Genomic DNA, 20,167 nt, shown 5'->3' with positions numbered 1-20,167 from the left:
GACACTGGGAAGAGGTAACTATGGGGAGGAAGTGGGAGGGGAGCTGTTGCATTGTGGTAAACTGTGGTCAATGTCATGAGACAAAGTATATGTGAACCGCTGTATAGAAAGTGAATTTGCTCTGTAAACCTTCACCCAAATCACAATTAAAAAGAAAAAAAAGAAATGTGAGGGAGAAAAAGCTTCAATGGAAAGGGAATCGTCAACTGCTTTGAATGATGCTGGAAGGTCCATTAAGATTTGGACTGAAATATCTCTTGGTTTGGGAGCTCTGGTGTCATAGTGCCTAAGGCACTTGACTGCTAACCAGAAGATTGGTGGTTCAATCCCAACAGCCAGTCCTCGGAAGGAAGGTTGGGCAATCAACTTCTGTAGTAATACTGCCTCGGAAACCCAAGAAGGGGTCGTTATGAGTCGGAGATGACTGGACAGCACATAACAACAACAACAATCCCTTGGTTTGGTAATATTGGTGACCTTATCACAAGTGACTCCTAAAGAGGGGACAGGTAGAGGGCAGGCTGGAATGCAAGGAAGTAGAGAAAAGACAGGTAGACACGACAGTTGGAGATTAAGTTTGGATGATTCAAATATACTCCAGATACAAATTACTAATACTCTGGGTCTAAGCATCCAAAATTCTTTTCCCTTCCAGGAATGTTCAAAAATAGACATTATAATGGCCTTAATGCTTAGATTCATCTTGCCGGAACTCCCCAATGCTTAGATTCAAATGATCATAATTGTTATCACATTTTAGCCTCTCCATTTCTATTTTCATTACCAGAGGGGACATGAATAAGGTTTTCCTGGGACAGATGTACACTCATGAACCCTCTGGGTTTGGTTCAGCAACACCAGGAGCTCACAGGGTAGAAAAGATTTAAAGGAAAAGTCCTTGATCTAAAATCAGCCCTGCATAGTGTGGGATGTTCTACGTATCCAGTAGATGTTACTAGACATTTTTAGGAAATGGATTATTCCTCCTATCCTAAATGCTTCCCAACAAATCAGTCAAATTAGAAAACTACAAAGCTTCCCATAATTATGCTTTCAAAATATTTTACAGGTTAAAACGTTCCTGAAACAGTACTCCAAAGCCAGGGGACTGTTTTCCTTCTCATGTATTCTAGAAAATACCCTCAGCATGTTGCTGGATGGAGCTCCTCAAGGACAGAGTAAATGCTGTGCTGGGAATGAAGAGGTGTGAGCTTGGCAAGCAACAGCTGTTGAAAAGGCAGCAACCTGTTCTGCAGGCTACCAAAGGCAGTGTAGCCATCGAGGTACACGTAATTAAACACACACCACCAACCTCCAGAAGCTTCCACAACAAAAGGTCCACTTGAAAACCCAGCCTTTCTGTCTTTGTTGTTGTTGTTTGCCGACGAGTCAGCCCCGACTCATAGCGACCCGTCCTTGGGTTTCCGAGGTAGTATCACTACGTAAGTAGGATTGCCCGACCTTCCTTCCGAGGAGTGGCTGGTGGGTTTGAACCGCCAGCCTTCTGGTGAGCAGTCAAGTGCCTTAGGCACTATGCTACCAGAGCTCCTTTTCTCTCTTTAGTACGAGCGTATTTACAATATATATTGGCTCTACTGGTGTTCAGCTTCTCCAAATTAAGCTCCAATCACACCAACGGAGAATATGCCAGGGGAAAAAGATGTGTATGCTGTTTGTTAGGTCAGGCATTATGAATTCATAAGGGCTCAGTGATGCAGGCTGGAATTTTATTTTTTAACATTTCAATTTTTATTTTTGGTATGCCTGGTGGGAAAGCAGAAAACAAACATAGGCTTCTGGGTTTGTTTCTGCAAGGTTAGTGGGAGATCCTTTTTCTTTTTCAGTTTGGTCTTCTAATGTTTTCCTTAAAAGGATTTATGAGTTCCTATGAAAATTAATTTCACTTCTTCTCACATCTAGAACTGCTACTCGAAACATACACTGCACTGTTACTCAAGATACTGCTAGTGCCTTTAGTTAAATGATATGACCTGGTCCCAAGGGTGTCACTAGATTAACAGCTTTTCTCACACAGAGCCCTGCTCGATTCATTGCTTACAACAGACATCTCAGTCATGAGAGTGAAGAGAAATGATCATAGTTCTGGCTTCCTGACACAATACCTAACCAACTTAAGGATTTCTGGTAATGCAACAGTTAACTGCTTGGCTGCTCACCAAATGTGTGAACCCACGCAGTGGCTCTGTGGGACAAGGACCAGGAGATCTGCTTCTGTAAAGGCTGCAGCCTGAATACAGAGTAGTTCTATTCTGTCACATGGGTCTCTGTGAGTCGACTCAACAGCACCCATCAGCAACAACCAGCCAACTAACTTACCGATCAGTACGCAACTTGGGCACTGGGAGTGGCAGACAGCTTAAATCTCATCTCAGGATGACCAAATCCAACCACCTGAGCTGGGCTTCTGTTACAGATTGAATTGTGTGTCCCCAAAATAACGTGTCAAGTTAGCTGGGGCGTGATTCTCAGTGGTTGTATATGATGTAATTTGGCAGTTATGTAATGATATAATCATCCTCCATTATGCATTCTGATGTGATCAGCCAATCAGTTGTTGTAAGATTAGGGTGCGATGCAACATCCTTAAGCAAGTGATAGCCCTGATCCAATATAAGGGGCGTTCCGCTGGGGTACGGCCTGCATCACCTTTTGTTTTTTAGCAGAAGATAAAAGGATAGAGAACTGAGCAGAGAGGTGGGACCTCAGTACTACCAAGAAGGAAGAACCAGGAGGGAAGGGTATCCTTTGGTCTCAGGGTCCCTGTGCTGAGAGCCTCCTACACTCAGGGGAAGATTGATGTCAAGACACGGGGAAATCTCCAAGGAATGCCAGGCCCAAAGATGTTGAAAGGAAACAAGGACCTTCTCCCAGAGACAACAGAGAGAGAGAAAGCCTTTCCGTAGAGCCGGAGCCCTGAATTTGTACTTCTAGCCTCCTGAACTGTGAAAGAATAAATTTCAGTTTGTTAAAGCCATCCACTTGTGGTACTTCATTTACAGCAGTACTAGATAACTGCTTCACTCTCTACAGGAGTTCTGTGCTACAATGCTAATACCTCTGGAAGAGCACCTCCATCCTCTAATGAAAGGGCAGGGGAATTGGAACAAGATGGGTTGTGGTCCCAACATCCTCCTCCTCCTTCAGCTATGCAATGCGAAGCAAGTTATACAACCCCTCTGAAATACAGTCTTCTCAGCTGTAAACTGGGGGGAAGGGGTAATAATGTCTGCCACCTGTGCTTCATGAAGGTAAGACTCTTGTCTATTTTGCTCACTAATGGACTCACATTGCCTAAAATAGTGTGTTGGGTATATAGCAGTGCATAAGAAGGAATGAATATCAGAATTGTGAGAATACATTTAGTTGATAATTACCCCCATAACTTACAAACTGTAAATCATAATACAGATAAAATAATAAACAAATACATGCCATACAACAACAATGTTATTATTAACATCAAGAGGTGTTGTTGTTGTTGTTGTTATGTGCTGTCGAGTCAGCCCTGACTCATAGCGACCCCTCCTTGGGTTTCCGAGGCAGTATCACTACGGAAGTAGGATTGCCCAACCTTCCTTCCGAGGAGTGGGGTGGTGGGTTTGAACCGCCAGCCTTCTGGTGAGCAGGCAAGTGTCTTAGCCACTATGCTACCAGAGCTCCCTCAAGAGGTGTAGTACTAAAGAAAAATGTATGGAATAGCCCAGACTCTAGTGAGAAGTGAGAAAAAGGAACACAGAGATGGGAGCTGTTGAACAAAGGATGACCCAAAGTTGCCAATGTTTTCTAAGGTTGCTGCTCTTAAAAAGTAGGTTAAACCTGGCCTGACCTGGTCTGTGAAGGATGTGTCAAGTTGGACTGAGCCTGTCAGTCATCTTTACACCACAGCTGGACTTAAAGTCTGGTGGGCAGCCCAACCTACAAGCAATTGAGTATCAGGGGAGTCCCACCCTAGGGCATTCTGAGCATGTTCTAAAAACAAGATGCAAACCATTCTCAGCCCACAGAAGTTTATACCTCATTCATTCTTGTGACAATAGACTATAAAGAACGACTATAGCAAAATCTCATAAAATGGAATAACCCACACTCTGAAGAATGACTCTCCTACAAAACACAAATGAGCCCTGAATGAAATGAACAGTTAAGTGCTCGACTACTAGCCAAAAGGTTGATGGTTTGAGTCCACCCAGAATGCCTCTGAAGACAGGCCTGGCTACCAACTTCAAAAAGTCACAGCCTTAAAAATCCTATGGACAGCTCTACTCTGCACACACGGGGTCATATGAATCAAAACTGACTCAAAGGCATCTGACAACAATAGCAGCACAAATGCACTTTAAGTGGCATTTATTTATAAATAAATAAATTGCTGTCTGGGGTCTCTACTGTAACAGACAGGGAGTTTTCACACATAGTCCCCTTCCCCTTAAGAAAAGCATCTGCTACAGGGTTTCTGTATAAAGAAATTTTATTCATTTTGGAATATATAACCACTGCTCTCTCCTTACACGTTTACTGTCTTGACAGGCTATAAATAAACATGGTTTATTTGGAGCTAAAGAATATTAACAGTCTTGCCTCTCTCTCTCACCAAGGTAACACAGCATCAGTGACTGTTAGTGATGGCAGGTTTGGAGTTTTTTCCTGCTCTTTGCTAAGATGGAAGTCATCGTTGGGTTGTTGTTGTAGTTGTTAGGTGCCATTGAGACGGTTCCAACTCAGAGTTGGACCCCATGTACAAACAGAACAAAATACTGCCCAGTCCTGTGCCATCCTGCAACCTTTGCTACGCTTGAGCCCATCGTTGCACTCACTGTCAGTCCATCTCATTGAGGGTCTTCCTCTTTTTCACTAACTCTCTACTTTACCAAGCATGATGTCCTTCTCCAGAGACTAATCCCCACTGATAACACGACCAAGGTATGTATGACAAAGTCTCGCCGCCCTCACATCCAAGGAGAATTCTGGCTATACTTCTTCCCAGAAAAATTTATTTGTTCTTCTGGCAGTCCAGGTATACTCAATATTCTTAGCCAATGCCATAATTCAAAGGCATCGATTCTTTGGTCTTCCTTACTCGTTGTCCAGCTTTCACATTCCTATGAGGTGATTGAAAATACCATGACTTAGGTCAGTCACACCTTAGCCCTCAAAGTGACATCTTTGCCTTTTAACACTTAAAAGAGGTATTCTGCAGCAGATTTACCCAATTCAATATACTCACTGCTATTGAATCGGGCCTGACTCATAGCAACCCCTCCTTGGGTTTCTTGAGGTAGTATCCCTACGGATGTAGATTTCCCAACCTTCCTTCTGAGGAGTGACTGGTGGGTTTGAACCACCAGCTTTCTGGTTAGCAGTCACATGCCTTAGGCACTGTATGCTACCAGAGTTCCCCTAATTCAATATATCATTTGATTTCTTGATTGCTCTTTCCATGGGTGTTGACAGTGGATCCAAGTAAAATGAAATCCTTAACAAATTCAGTATGTTCTCTGTTTATCATGATGTTGCTTATTTGTCCAGTGGTGAGGATTTTTGTTTTCTTTATGCTGAGGTGTAATCCTTAGTGAAAGCTGTGGTCATTGATCCTTATAGTAAGTGATTCAAGTCATCCTCACTTTCAGTAAGCACGGTTGTACCATCTGTACATCACAGGCTGTTAATGAATCTTCCTCTAATCCTGAATTCTTTGCTTCATCAATACTTCCTCTAATCCTTCATATAGTCCAGCTTCTCAGATTATTTGCTCAGCATGCAGATTGAAAAAGTATGGTAAAAGGATACAACCCTGATGCATACCTATTCTGATTTTAAACCACACAGTATCCCCTTGTTCTCTTTGAAAGACTGTCTTAATCTATGCACAGGTTCTTCATGAGCACATTAAGTGTTCTGGAATTCCCATTCCTCATAATGTAAGCCATAATTTGTTATGATCCACACAGTCGAATGCCTTTCCATAGTCAATGAAACACAGTTGTCTTTGTGGTATTCTCTGCTTTCAGCCAAGATCTATTTGACATCAATAATGACATCCCTGGTTCCACGTGTTCTTCTGAATCCAGCTTACATTTCTGGAAGTTACCTGTTGATGTCTGTTGCAACCATTTTTGAAATATCTTCAGCAAAATTTTACTTGTGTGTGATATTAATGACATATTTCTATAATTTCTGTTGGATCATCTTTCTTTGAAATGGGCACAAATATGGATCTTTTCCAGTCAGTTGGCTAGGTAGCTGTCTTCCAACCTTCTTGGCATAGATGAGCAAGGGCTTCCAGCTTTGCATCTGTTTGTCAAAACAACTCAATTAGTATTTCAGTAATTCCTAGAGCAATGTTTTTAGCCAATGCCTTCAGTGCAGTTTAGGACCTCTGGTGGCATAGTGTCTAAGGCATTTGATTGTTAACCAAGAGGCTGGCGGTTCAAACCCACCAGCCACTCCTCGGAAGGAAGATTGGGCAATCTACTTCCATAGAGATACTGCCTCGGAAACCCAAGGAGGGGTCGCTACAAGTCAGATCCGACTCCATGGGAGTAAGTTTGGGTTTTTTTGTTTTTTGTTTTTTTCCATGCAGTTTGGTCTTCTTCTTTGAGTAATATGGGCTCAAGTTCTTGATTATATGCTACCTCCTGAAATGCTTGACCATTGACTAATTCTTTTTGGTACAGTAACTCTGTGAATTCCTTCCATGTTCTTTTGATGCTTCCTGCATCATTCAATTTTTGTCCATAAAATCCTTCAATATTACAACTTGAGGTTTAAATTTTTTCTTCAGTTCTCACAGCCTGAGAAATACTGAATGTGTTCCTCCTCTTGGGTTTTCTAACTCCAGCTCTTTGCACATTTCATTATAATACTTTAGTTTGTCTTCTTGAGCTGCCTTTTGAAATCTTCTGTTCAGTTCTTTTACTTCATTATTTTTTCCACTAGCTTTAGCTATTCTACATATAAGGCCAAAGTTCAGAGTCTCTTCTGACATCCATTTGTTCTTTACTTCCTTTCTTGTCTTTTTAATGAGTAGTTGCTTTCTTCATGTATGATGTCCTTGATGTCATTAGTTTTCATTGCATCAAATCTAATCTTGAGATGGTCTCTAAATTCAGATGGGGTATATGTTGGGCAATCCTACTTCCGTAGTGATACTGCCTCGGAAACCCAAGTAGGGGTCGCTATGAGTCGGGGCCGACTCGACGGCACATTACAACAACAACATATTCAAGCTCATACTTTGACTCTCATGGACCTGTTTTCATCTTCTTCAGCTTCCACTCAAACTTGCATAAGAGCAATTGATAGTCTGTTCTTATAGTTGGCCCCTAGCCTTGTCCTGACAGATAATATTGAGCTTCTTCATTGTCTCTGTCCACACATGAAGTTGATTTGATTCTTGTGTATTCTATCTGCGGAGATCCACGTACATAGTCACCATTAATGTTGTTGAAAAAAGGTATTTGAAATGAGTAAGTCATTGGTCTTTCAAAATTCTATTACTGGATCTCTGGCATAGCTTCTATCCCCAACGCCATATTTTCCAGCTACAGATTCTTCTTCACTTCCAACTTTTGCATTCTAACCATCGATAATTATCAATGCATCCTGATTGCATGTTTGATCAATTTCAGACTGCAGAAATTGGGGAAGACATTCTATTTCTTCATCTTTGGCATTAATGGTTGGTGTATAAGTTTGGGGAGCTCTGGTGGTGTAATGCCTAAGGCATTTGAGTAACAGTTGTATTAACTGGTCTTCCTTTTAGGAGTAGGGATTATCCAATCAGGGACAGCACTGTACTTCATGATAGACCATGAAATGTTCTTTTTGATGATGAATGTGATGCTGTTCCTACTTGTCATTCCTGCCATAGCAGACCATATGATTATCTGATTCAAAATGGCCAATACCTAGATAGTTAGGATAGCTAGGAATCTTCAAACATTCCATTTCATTTTTAACAACTTCCAATTTTCCTATATTCATATTTCATACATTTCACATTCTGATTATCAATGTATGTTTGCAGCTGTTTGTTCTCATTTTGAGTCACGTCATCAACAAATGATGGTACCAAAAGCTTTACTCCATCCACATCATTAACACTGATCCTACTCTGAGGAGGCAGCTCTTCCCCAGTCATATTCTGAGTGCCTTCCAACTCAAGGGGCTCATCCTCTAGCACCATATCAGACAATGTTCCACTGCTATTCCTAAGGCTTTTACTGGCTGATTTTTTTTTTTTTTTTTTTAGAAGTAGATCATCAGTACCTTCTTCTTAGTCTTTCTTAAGTCTAGAAGCTCTGCTGAAACCTGTCCACTATGGGTAACTCTGCAGGTGTTTGAAATACCAGTGGCATAGCTTCCAGCATCACAGCAACATGCAAAACATCATAGTGTGACAAAATGCCAGATGAGTGGTGGGTAGGGTATATTTTATAAATATATATATGGAAGCAAAATCTTATCTGCTGTTCTCCCAGGCTCTGACCGTCAATACCCATCCCTTTACCTCAGCAACTCCAGCTAATTACACTGCAGATTCCATTTCATCAAAAAAAAAAAAAAAAAAAAAAACTAAACAAACAAAACCCCACAGGCGCACAAACATGATGAATGATTAGCACTCAAAAAGTACAAAGAACTCTCACAGGTTACTGAATCCCACAGCCCTTGTACTGGAGAAGCCTGGAAGTCAAAGGAGTGAAGGGATTTGTTTGAAGTTAAACAACTAGGAGTTTGCAACCTGGGCACTGGGAGGCAGTCCAGTTGATGTTCAGTCTATTACACAGATAGGACAGGGCTCTAAAGAATGCATAAGGCATCTGGTTGCTAACCAGAAGGTCAGAGATTCAAACCCATCAGCCACTCCACAGAAGGAAGATGGGGTGATCTACCTCTGTAAAGATTTACAGCCTTGGAAACACAATGGGTGTCACTATGAGTTGGAATCAATTCGATGGCAGTGAGTTTGGTTTTGCTTTGGTCTAACGAATGCATTTCTAACAATTAACCCTTAAGACAGTGGGGAGAATCTTTACAGTAAGTGGATACTTTGCCTCCACCCTCCAATAATACTATTGGAAATACCCAGAATATGCAAATACCCAGAAATTCTATCCAGGAACAAGGACGTTTTAGTCATGGAAACTTTAACTTCAAGTTCTCAAATTGGGTACCCTCTGCTGTGTCCTGTTTGACCTGCATAAGCTTTCAAATTTTAAAAATTAGTTGCCAATAATGAAAAATCAAGCTTCTCCAGCTATTTTTGAAAAACTGGAAGATCTGGACCCTTTAGACCGGTATTCCCCCAGGCCACACTAAGCTGGAATTATGTAGGACCTCTGACCCCCAACCTCAGTGAAGGTGCTCCTTTACGCAGGAAGCTGCCCACCAGTTCACTATTGTTCCCAAAACCTCCTCACTACTTACTGTGGGCTCACTTAGAGCCTACCAGGTCCTAGAAGGCTAGTCTATGGTCTGAAAATGCAAAGGTCTCTAAGGTCTGTCCTCCAACAGAGTGTCAAAGAGAAAAGTCTAGTGAGGATTATACTTTTTCCTCACTTAATTTATACTGACTTTCAGTCAAGGTCAAATTCACGGGTCAGGTGCAGTCTAAAGGACAGGCAATCAGAACGCTTATTCTAGATTTCACTAATTTTCTTTCCACATTCCATCAATGAATATTGTAGGTTGAGTACAGATTAAGAAATAAGAGTCATATCAGATGGCATGCCAATATTCAGAAGGAACCAGCCACCATCATTGGGACAAAATGGCATGTAGTTACACATGGGTCTCCAAGATTGACCCTGGATGATACCTCTTGAGTTACATGGCTGGTTGTACTGTTTTCTGCTTTTGTTTATGAAAAGCAAGAGATGAGAACATTTCCAGATCCCTGGATGTGCTTAATATTGAGGTTTGCTACTAAAGAAGAATTTAAGAACATACAAGATTACAAAACACAATATAGTACTGTATGCACAGTAATGACTACAACTGTGAAAGATAATCTCTATGGATGGAAAAAAAGACTGGAAGAAAATGAAAAGGTTTGAGAACAAGATCATCTGTGATCCTGAGCATCTTAACATATTTGTTGTTGTTGTTGTTGTTGTTATGTACTGTCAAGTCAGCCCCGACTCACAGCGACGCCTCCTTGGGTTCCCGAAGCAGTATCACTACTGAAGTAGATTGCCCAACCTTCCTTCCGAGGAGTGGCTGACGGGTTTGAACTGCCAGCCTTCTGGTTAGCAGTCAAGTGCCTTAGGCACGATGCTACCAGAGCTCCTATTTTAACTTATAGTACCTGGCAAATAACAGGCACTCAATAAATATTTCTAGAATGAATGAATGAATGAAATGCAGCAAAATGGCAGAGGTTCTGTGATGGTGAAGAAGACTGTGGTGGTTTTGGTCTCTAAATTTCCTTTTGTATGTTTATATTATACTTACATTTATACATGTATGTCTTCATATAAGCACAAATATACATTTATTTTAGCACTCCCTCAACTATGTCTACTATGTTCCAAGCATCATTCTAGGGAGTGAATAAAACCAGCAAAAATTCTTCATGGAGCTAATACAAACAGTGGGACACAGAATAAGTAAGATTGAATAAATAAGATTAGTAGATGCTGAAAAGGTACAGAAAAAAAAAATGAAGCAAGGAAGGAGGTCAGAGACTGAGTGGCTAGGGACAGCCTTCCTGAGAAGGGGACAGCCTAGTAAAGACCTTGAGGAGTTGAAGGAGTAAGCCATGAGGTTATCTATGGTCTCCTCAGGCAGAAGACACCCTACAGTTACTACATTTACCTCCAACACCCCTGAAGACCCTTGGCTTTGATATGGATCTCTGCTGCTGACACTAATCAAGACTTAGTAGGGGGATGTGTTCCCTTTAAGCCACAGCCTAGAGGAAACATCAACTGTTCTTCTTTGCCCTTCTGTTTCAATTCTTCAGAATCAATCACCTAAAATATAATTGTGTCATCTACAGAAGAGGCGAGAAAGTTCTACCAAGTTAAGAATCTGGGGTTCAAACTGTGCATGGCAAGCTGCAACAGATCCAAGGCTGCTCTGGAGGCCACCTTCAGCTTGACTTTGATTTTCTTCTCTATGTTCAGTTAGCTTTGAGTCCTCCTGATTGCCCCAGCTAACTACAGGGTATGGGCTTGAATACCCTTATTCTTGAGTTGTTTCTATCTTCTTTCCTGCCCTTCCATCCTGGCTTCTTCTCTCCTTCCTTGCACATAATAGCAGGTGTTTTTTCCAGATAAATCAACCCCCCTCTATCTCTACATTCCTGTGACTGTCTTATTAAAATGACATTGGTTACAATGGAGTCCTTCAGGTAATTTTGGACACAAAAATCTCCAGCCATGACCCAAGATACACTTACAGTCACCTCAAATCTGCTCGGCTACCATGTTATAGGCTTAATGAACAAAGGGCCTCATTTAACACTATCAATGGGAACCACACAGGAGAACTCACTGTATGCCAGCACTGAGGCAAGCTCATTCCCTTCTTCCCATCACACAACCATCTTCTGGGGGCAGTAGAACCATTAGCCAAAGATACCCAATGCCCAGTCAATTCCAACTCACAGTGAACTCCACTGGGTTTCCAAGGCTATAAATCTTTACAGTGCCTTATCTTCCTCCCACAGAGCAGCTGGTGGGTTTGAACCACCAACCTTCTGGTTAGTAGCCAAATGTCTTACACAGTACACCACCAGAGCTCCTTAGTAGAACCATTATGACTCTCTTTTTAAAACAGAGGGAAACTGGGGGTTCAGAGAAGTAACTTGCCTAAGTCCAAGTATCTAATAAGTGGCTCAGCTAGGATTCAAGCACAGATGTGCCTGGTGCCAAAGACCCTCTTCTTAACAAGTACACATTCTCCTTCCCTGGGTGGCCCTTCATTTGACTGATATTGGAAGGGGTCACTGGCACCAGGGATGAAGAACAGTCTGGAATCTGGAGCTTGTAAGGAGAAAAGACAACTATGAAAATCACTCAAATGTCTCTGGTCCATACAGACTCTTCAAGGTGAGCCATTGGGAATCATCTGGAGACTGGATGAGAGATGCATATACCCTTGCCTTGAAATACAGGCTACCAACCACATTTTGGTCTCCCTAACGTAATGTGGGGAGCTCTGGTAGCCTAAGGCACTTGACTGCTAACCAGAAGGCTGATGGTTCAAACCCACCAGCCACTCCTCAGAAGGAAGATGGGGCAATCTACTTCTGTAGTGATACTGCCTCGGCAACCCAAGGAGGGGTCGCTATGAGTCGGGTCTGACTCGATGGCACATAACAACAACAACAACAACAACAATGTAATGTGAAGGATCTTTGGTGGTGCAGTGGTTAACTAACTAAAAGGTCAGTAGTTCAAACCCACCAGCTACTATGCAGGAGAAAGATGAGGTAGTCTGCTTCCGTAAAGATCTACAGCCTTGGAAATGCTATTGGGCAGTTCTGCTCTATAGGGTTGCTATAGGAGCTCTGGTAGCATAATGCCTAAGGCACTTGACTGCTAACCAGAAGGCCAGTGGTTCAAACCCACCAGCCACTCCTTGGAAAGAAGGTTGGGCAATCTACTTTCATAGTGATACCGCCTCGAAAACCCAAGGAGGGGTCACTATGAGTCGGGTCCAACTCGACAGCACATAACAACAATGACAATATATGGTACAAATAGACTATCAAGCATAACCCAAAATACACAAACAACAGAAGATAAACTAGATGAATGGGACCTTCTAAAAATCAAATTTTTATGTGCTTCCAAAGACTTCTCCAAAAGAATAAAAAGAGAACCTACAGATTAGGAAAGAATATTCGGCAATGACATATCTGACAAGGGACTTATGTCTAGAATTTATAGAAAACTCCAACACCTCAATAACAAAAAGAAAATAATCTAATTAAAAAATGGGCAGAAGACGTGAATAGACATTTCACCAAGGAGGATATTCAGGTGGCCAATAAACATATGAAGAAATGCTCACGATCATTAGCCATTAGAGAGATGCAAATCAAAACAACAATGAGATACCATCTTGCCCAAGTACTAACAGCAAAGTTCAACAACACAGAAAATAACAAATGCTGACGAGGTTGGGAGAAATTGGGACTCTCATATACTGCTGGTGGGACTGTCAAATGGTACAACCACTGTGGAAAGCAGTATGGCAATTCCTTAAAAAGTTGGAAATAGAAATACCACTTGATCAAGCCATTCCATTACTAGGTATGTATCCTAAAGAAGTGAGAGTCATGACAAGAACAGACACATGCACATCCATGTTCATCACAGCACTATTTACAATAGCAAAAAGTTGGAAACAATCTAGGTGTCCATCAACTGAGGAATGGATACCAAACTGTGGTACATACACACAATGGAATACTATGCAACCCTAAAGAATAATGTAGAATCTGCAAATCACTTCATAATGTGGATGAACTTGGAGGACATTATGCTGAGTGAAATAAGTCAATCACAGAAGGACAAATATTGTATTAGTCTGTTACTGTGAAAGTTTATATATGGAAGGAAATTTTCTTTGTTGGTTACCAGGGGTAGGAGGGGAGGGGAGGGGAGGGAACACTGTTAGATAGGTAGAGATAGGTAGAGATAAGTACTGATTTGGGTGAAGAGAAGGACAATGTACCAAATGTGAGTGATCAACATGGTGGCACTGAGGAAGAGGAAGGCATAAAGAGGTACATGGGAGAAACAGACAACAAAGGTGAACCCTTTCGCACATACAGTACTGCGTTGTCAGTGAAGGCAAACATGGGTATACAGGTGGATAGATGGGTGGACAGGCTGAACTATTAGGTATGTCTATGGAGCAGGGAGTGTACCCAAGACCATGTACAGGGTTGGCAGACAATGGTTGTACAAGTATATGTGTATGTTCTGTAAGAACTCCCAGGGGTATAGTAGAGCTGCCAAGGGACAAAGTTGTAGTCACTTCTTGGTCACAGCCAGCTACCCAGAGGGAGCAAGTAGTTGAACCTGTGGGCTCGGGACCGTAGTTACAAGGGACATCAAGCTCACTTGGCATAACATACTACACAAAACATTGTTCCACCTCCTACTTTGGCAAGTAGCGACTGAGATCTTAAAAGCTTACAAGGAGCCATCTAGATGCAACGAAGGGTCTCTCTTCATCCAGAGCAAAGAAGAATGAAGAAAACCAAAGATTCATGGAAACAATTAGTCCTAGAGACTGGTACACCATGCTATCCTCAGCCTGTATGACTATGAGACCAGAAGAACTAGATGGTGCCTGGCTACCACTGTTAACCACTCAGAGGAGGATCTATGTAGGAGATCCTGGATAGAGAGGGAGAACAATGTGCAACAAAATTCAAACTCATTTGGGAAAAAAAAAAAAAGGGAGACCAGGTTTGCTGGTCTGATAGAGCCTGGTGGAACCACTAAGACTATGGTCCCTAACTTCCCTTCAGGTCTGGAATTGAACCCACACCTGTGGCGTCCAGCCAAACAAAAGACAAGCATATGAGTTGAACATGTACCTAAGGTAGATACACTCTTTGGAGAGAACAATCATGGGAGAAAGAAGGGCTTTATGCACAGGGAGACAGTTCAGGGGGCAGGAGTGCATGGAGGGATGGACACAGGGAAGAGGTAACTATCGGAAGGAAGTGGGAGGGGAGTGTTGCATTGGGGTAAACTGTCAATGTCATCAGACAACGTTTATGTGAACTGCTGTATGGAAAGTGAATTTGCTGTGTAAACGTTCACCCAAATCACAATAAAATAAATGGATAGATAGATAGATAGATAGATAGATAGACAGAAAAATAAAGTAAAAAAATCGGTCAGTGAAAAAACTCTATGGATCACAATGGTCTGATCTGCAACCAATCATGAGGATGAGCTATTGGGAATCACTTGGAAACTGGATGAGGACTGGGTAACATTTCATTCCTTTGTGCACGAGGTCATCATGAACTAGGAGTCAACTCAAAGTCAGCTAATGACAACAATGTAATGAGAATTTCTAGTTGAAGCTTTCAACTTTAAAGATTCACAAGGTACTGATGGTCTGGGAACCAACTGTCCATGCTCATGAAAGGCTTTGGAATCAGACTACAGATTGATGAACATTTGAATGGCCCACCCAAGCCAAGAGTGAGGAAGACATGGGAGATCCACAGGTCAGGACCATGGAGAGCCCAGAGAAAATGTAATCTATAGGGCCATTTCCATAAAAAATCCCCCAAAGGACAGTACTCTACCCTCAGTAAAGCCTCAAGGACATACTACAATTTTGTTTTTTAAATTATATCCAAGTATCTCCAAATACACTAACTACACATTTGGCTCTAGTTCAGGACAGACTGGGTATGCTTAGATGAGGCTCTTCCCTTCTGCCAAGCCAGAATGAGATTCCAAACACCCCTGCTCAGAAGATGGGAAAAATGAACAAAACATCCATTTAAATACCTACCTATGATGGAATCCCTCCGGAAAACGTCTCTATCAAAAATGTAAAATGACAGGTGGCGAAAACTCCGAGGAATTTCACAGTAAAAGTCTTCTCCATAAAAGGGGCTGGACAAATAAACAAAATGATTATCATTAGAATACACACCACAGTTTTATTTGTTCTTTGTACTGGGCAGACTAGCATAGCTAATTAATCACTGTGTGGGCACTACCTGTGGAGAACTTGTCCTTAGCTCTTAGAGCTGTAGGTTTTCATGGTCTTGAAGATTTTAAGCACTGTTTTCAGGTATAAGTGTGCAATTTTATTTTAAAATGCACCATAAAAACACTTTACATCATGTTTCACTTGTGGGACATGTAACTGGAGTCTCTTAATTGGGGTAAAAACAAATTCAATAGTAAGCAAACTTTAAAAGATCTTCAGAGATTATCTTCCTAGCAGTCATCATCCCAAAGACAAATAATAGTAAATGAATGAACAAGTTTGCATTACGAGACTTGATTTAGTTGACAGTGTAGGAAAATCAGAAAGTCTGACAAAGACTGTGACAATTAATGAAACCATTTCTATCATACACATTCAAGTGTAACACAGATACTAAGGGAGTACTGTAATGTTCTGTAAGTGACTATTTTGGGGTAGGGGTGGTAGCACTCACTTTATATGTCAGAAGTAAAACACAGCACCCCAGTTTTATGACATCAGCCTAGACACTGATCCTGTTTTTCCCATGATTCAGTGCAGATCCCTGACTGGACAGCCATGGTGCCTCTCTCCCTGGGAGAGTATCCTTCTTCTGACACAGGTGATCACCCTCTTCACACAGATCCCACTGCTTAGTCCAGCCCACACATGAATCACCCTGACAGATGAAGCAAACACCACAGATGGAAACTCAAAAATAAACTGCTACTTCTAATTAAAGGGCAGAAAGCCAGGGGGTTTCATCATTAAACAAACCTCCCCATTGTTCTGGTCAAGCACAAGGCTGAGGTTAGCAAAAGGTGGTTCACTAAAGCCTCAGCAAACACACAGGAAAAACAGCACTGCTTTGGACCTACATGAACTACAGCAGACTGCCTCACCTAGCAATTGCCTTAGTGCACACACACACATGCAGGCAATTATCTTGAATGTGATGTGGTCAATTTAGAATGGGAGACATGTAAATGAGTCAGGTAAGAACAAAAACATTATGCTACATTTTATTGGAGCTCTGGTAGTGTGGTGCCTAAGGCACTTGACTGCTAACCAGAGGCTGCTGGTTCAAAGCCACCAGCCACTCCTCAGAAGGGAAGTTGGGCAATCTACTTCCGTAGTGATACTGCCTTGGAAACCCAAAGAGAGGTGGCTATGAGTCGGGTCTGACTCCATGGCACATAATAACAACAACAACAACAACATTTTATTAGAAGGCAGCAGAAAGGAAGAGGAATGTATAATCCTGACCAAGTATGAAAAGGCAAGTGATAAAGAATCATGTGTATCTCACAGTGCAAGGTCACTGTGAGTGGCAAAGATGTGACAGCAGGAGAGAGAGAAAGAAGAAGAGAAGGTGGATTAGCTTCCAACCAAGAGAATTTCAGGACTATATTTTATCAACTTTGAGATGCACCTCTTTTTTCTTCACATTTTAGCACTTCTGAGATCAAAATAACATGCGAGTGACATGAACGGTTTGTGTTTAAACACGGCCAGTCCTCTGTATCCAGGGGTTCTGTACCCACGTATTCAGCCAGCCACCAAATGAAAATATTCAAGAAAAAGAGGCTCCTAAAAAGTAACTTAGTGGTCAATTTTTCAAAGACTAAAAGTGCTATTTACATAATATTTAGATTATATTACGTATTATAAGTAATGATGGTGCAACACCTAAGGCATTTGACTGCCAAACCAAAGGTTGGCGTTCAAACCCACCAGGTGCTCTGTGGAAGGAAGATGGGGCAACCTACTTCTATAAAGATTTACTGCCCCAGAAACCCAACTGGGGTCGCTAAGAATCGGAGTCAACTCGATGGCAGTGAGTTTGGTTTTGGTTTAGAGATGATTTAAGGAGCTTTAGTGGTACAGTGATAACGGTATTTGGCTGCTAACCAAAAAGTCAATAGTTCGAACCCACCAGCCGTACCACTGAAGAAGGATGAGGCACCCTGCTTCCATAAAGATTTACAGCCTTGGAAACCCAATGGGGGGTAATATAAGTCAGAATCGACTTGTTGGCAGTGAGTTTAGCTTTGGTGTTGGAGAGATGATTTAAAGTATAGGGAAGGATGTGTATAGGGTATATACTACACCATTTTCTATAAGGGGCTTGAGTATCCACAGATCTTGGTACGTGGGGTGCGGGTGGTCTTGGAGCCAATCCCCCTAGATACTAAGGGATGACTGCATTAACCTAAAGTTTGGCAGTTTGAACCCACCCAGTGGTGCCACAAAAGAAAGGCTTGGCAATCTGCCTTCCTAAAGACTACAGCCACAAAAACCCTATGAAGCTGTTCTATTCTGTAACAATGGGGTCACCATGAGTCAGAACTGGCTCAACAGCAATGGGTTTGGGTTTTGACACCATACAACACACACACACATTTCTTGAAATCAATGTAAGAAAGAATTATTTTCACAGATTAATTAGCACTGTTTTTCATAGTTTCTTAGTTTTTTCTTAGTGGTACATAAAATTATGGTATATCTTATAATAGACAATGTTATAGATTCAATAGACTCAATGTATTTTTTGTGGCACAATGCCTTATCATTTGATCTTGTAACACCCAGCTTGTCTCCCATGATGAAATCACCAGAATGCTAACTTTCCCCTTAAACGCAGGCATGCAGTATGTCAGCCAAACACTGGAGCTGAAGTCAACATTAGTCAGCTGCTGAAATAGAGGGATCACATACTAACTTATTGTAGCTTGGAGTGAGCTCAGCATGACCCAGTTAACCAGAGAAAGATGGAGCAAATGTAACAAAACTGAAACCTAGAGCTCAGTGAGGTGAGGTGGAGTATGTAGAAAAGGACCCAGATATGGGTGGTGGGAAAAATTCTAGGCCTCCCAGTAGAATGTTATGTGGTAAGGGTTGACACAGATACAGGGACCAGCAGTCAATTTCAGGAAGATACAACATGAGGTGTCAGAGTTTTTATTCACTTAGCCATTCACTCATTCTAGCAATAAACACCTCCTGAGAGCCTGCTCTCTACCAGATACAGCTAAACAAAGGTGTCTACTATAAAGACTTTCCTTTAAGGACTCTACAGGGTAAAGGGGGACAGAGACAAGCAAAGAGACCATCACAAACCAGAATGGTGAGTCTGACGGAGAGCAAAACATGAAGGGCTTTGGGAGTCCAGAATATAACAACACACCTCAGGAGTGAAGTGGCATAGAAGGTGACAGAAGAAAATGGCCAAGGGAGGAGGAAGTCAGGGCCAAGAGATAAGGCTGAGATCCAGAAATGGGCACAGGTGGGTACTGCCCAAGCTCTGCTTATCTGAACCTGAAGACACCACTGAGTTGGAGGGTGGTGGTCACCAGGAACCAGCTGGGAAGAAAGGGCTCTAGAGGCTGAGAAACCAGAATGGTCTAACAGCTCAGTCAGAAAGCCACAGAAACCATTCAGAATGCCAAATACCTCCAGCACTGGGTGTGAAAAGGACTCAGAAAGGCCAAAACATTCTTGAAAAAGAACAAATGTGGAGGACTCATATTTCCTGGTTTAGAAATTTACCACAGAGCAACAGTAATAAAAGAGTGTGGTACTGGCATAAGGAAAGACACATGGAATCAATGGAATGGAATGGAGAGTCCAGAGTTGGTTAATTTTCAAGAAAAGCTCAAAGACAATTCAATGAGGAAAGGACAGTCTTTTCGATAAATGATGCTAGGACAACTGGACATCTATATGTAAAAAGATGAATTTAGACCCTTAAACTCAAAGGGTACACAAAAGATAACTCAAAGATCACAGGTGTAAGTGTAAGACTTAAATCTACAAAACTCTTAGAAGAAAATATAGGAATAAATCTTTGTGACCTGGAGTTAGTCTTAGTTATAACATCAAAAGCACTATCACTAGAAGAAAACAATAACTGATAAATCAGACTTCATAAAAATGAAAATCATTAAAAACTTTTGTGTTTTAAAAGACACCATTAAGAAAGTTAAAAAAAAAAAACAAAAAAAAACAAGCCACACACCGGAAGAAAATATTTGCAAGTCATATATCTGGTAAGGGACTTGCATCTACAATACATAAAAGAACTCTTATAGCTCAATAATAATAAGAGAAAAATTCAATTTAAAAATAGGCAAAATATTTTAATAGAAATATCACCAAAGAAGATGAATGGCCAACAAACATATATTTAAAAATGTTCAACATCACTAACCATCCAAAACCAAAAAAAAAAAACCTCACTGCCGTTGAGTTGGATCTGACTCATAGTGACCCCTCCTTGGGTTTCCGAGGCAGTTATGACTACAGAAGTAGATTGCCCAATCTTCCTTCTGAGGAGTGGCTGGTGGACTTGAACCACCAGCCTTCTTGTTAGCAGTCAAATGCCTTAGGCACTACGCCACCAGAGCTCCCTCACTAACCATTAGGACAGTACAAATTAAATCATGAGCTATCAATTCACACT

General features: G+C 41.5%; 1 protein-coding gene across 1 annotated transcript in view; it reads right to left on the bottom strand.

Annotated features, from left to right (window-relative positions):
• The window catches only part of RASA3 (RAS p21 protein activator 3), a 201,159-nt gene that overhangs the window by 135,538 nt on the left and 45,454 nt on the right, over nucleotides 1-20,167 (bottom strand). The window contains exon 2 of the mRNA XM_007942377.2: nucleotides 15,523-15,626. Coding sequence (XP_007940568.2) covers nucleotides 15,523-15,626 — 104 coding nt within the window. The remainder of the gene's footprint in view (nucleotides 1-15,522; nucleotides 15,627-20,167) is intronic.

This window comes from Orycteropus afer, unplaced genomic scaffold (genome assembly GCF_000298275.1).
Source record: "Orycteropus afer afer isolate SDZICR_OR568_19922 unplaced genomic scaffold, OryAfe1.0 scaffold00089, whole genome shotgun sequence".
NCBI lineage: Eukaryota > Metazoa > Chordata > Mammalia > Tubulidentata > Orycteropodidae > Orycteropus > Orycteropus afer.
The sequence above is the reverse complement of the archived record's forward strand: the minus strand, read 5'-3'. Positions and strand labels throughout refer to the sequence as shown.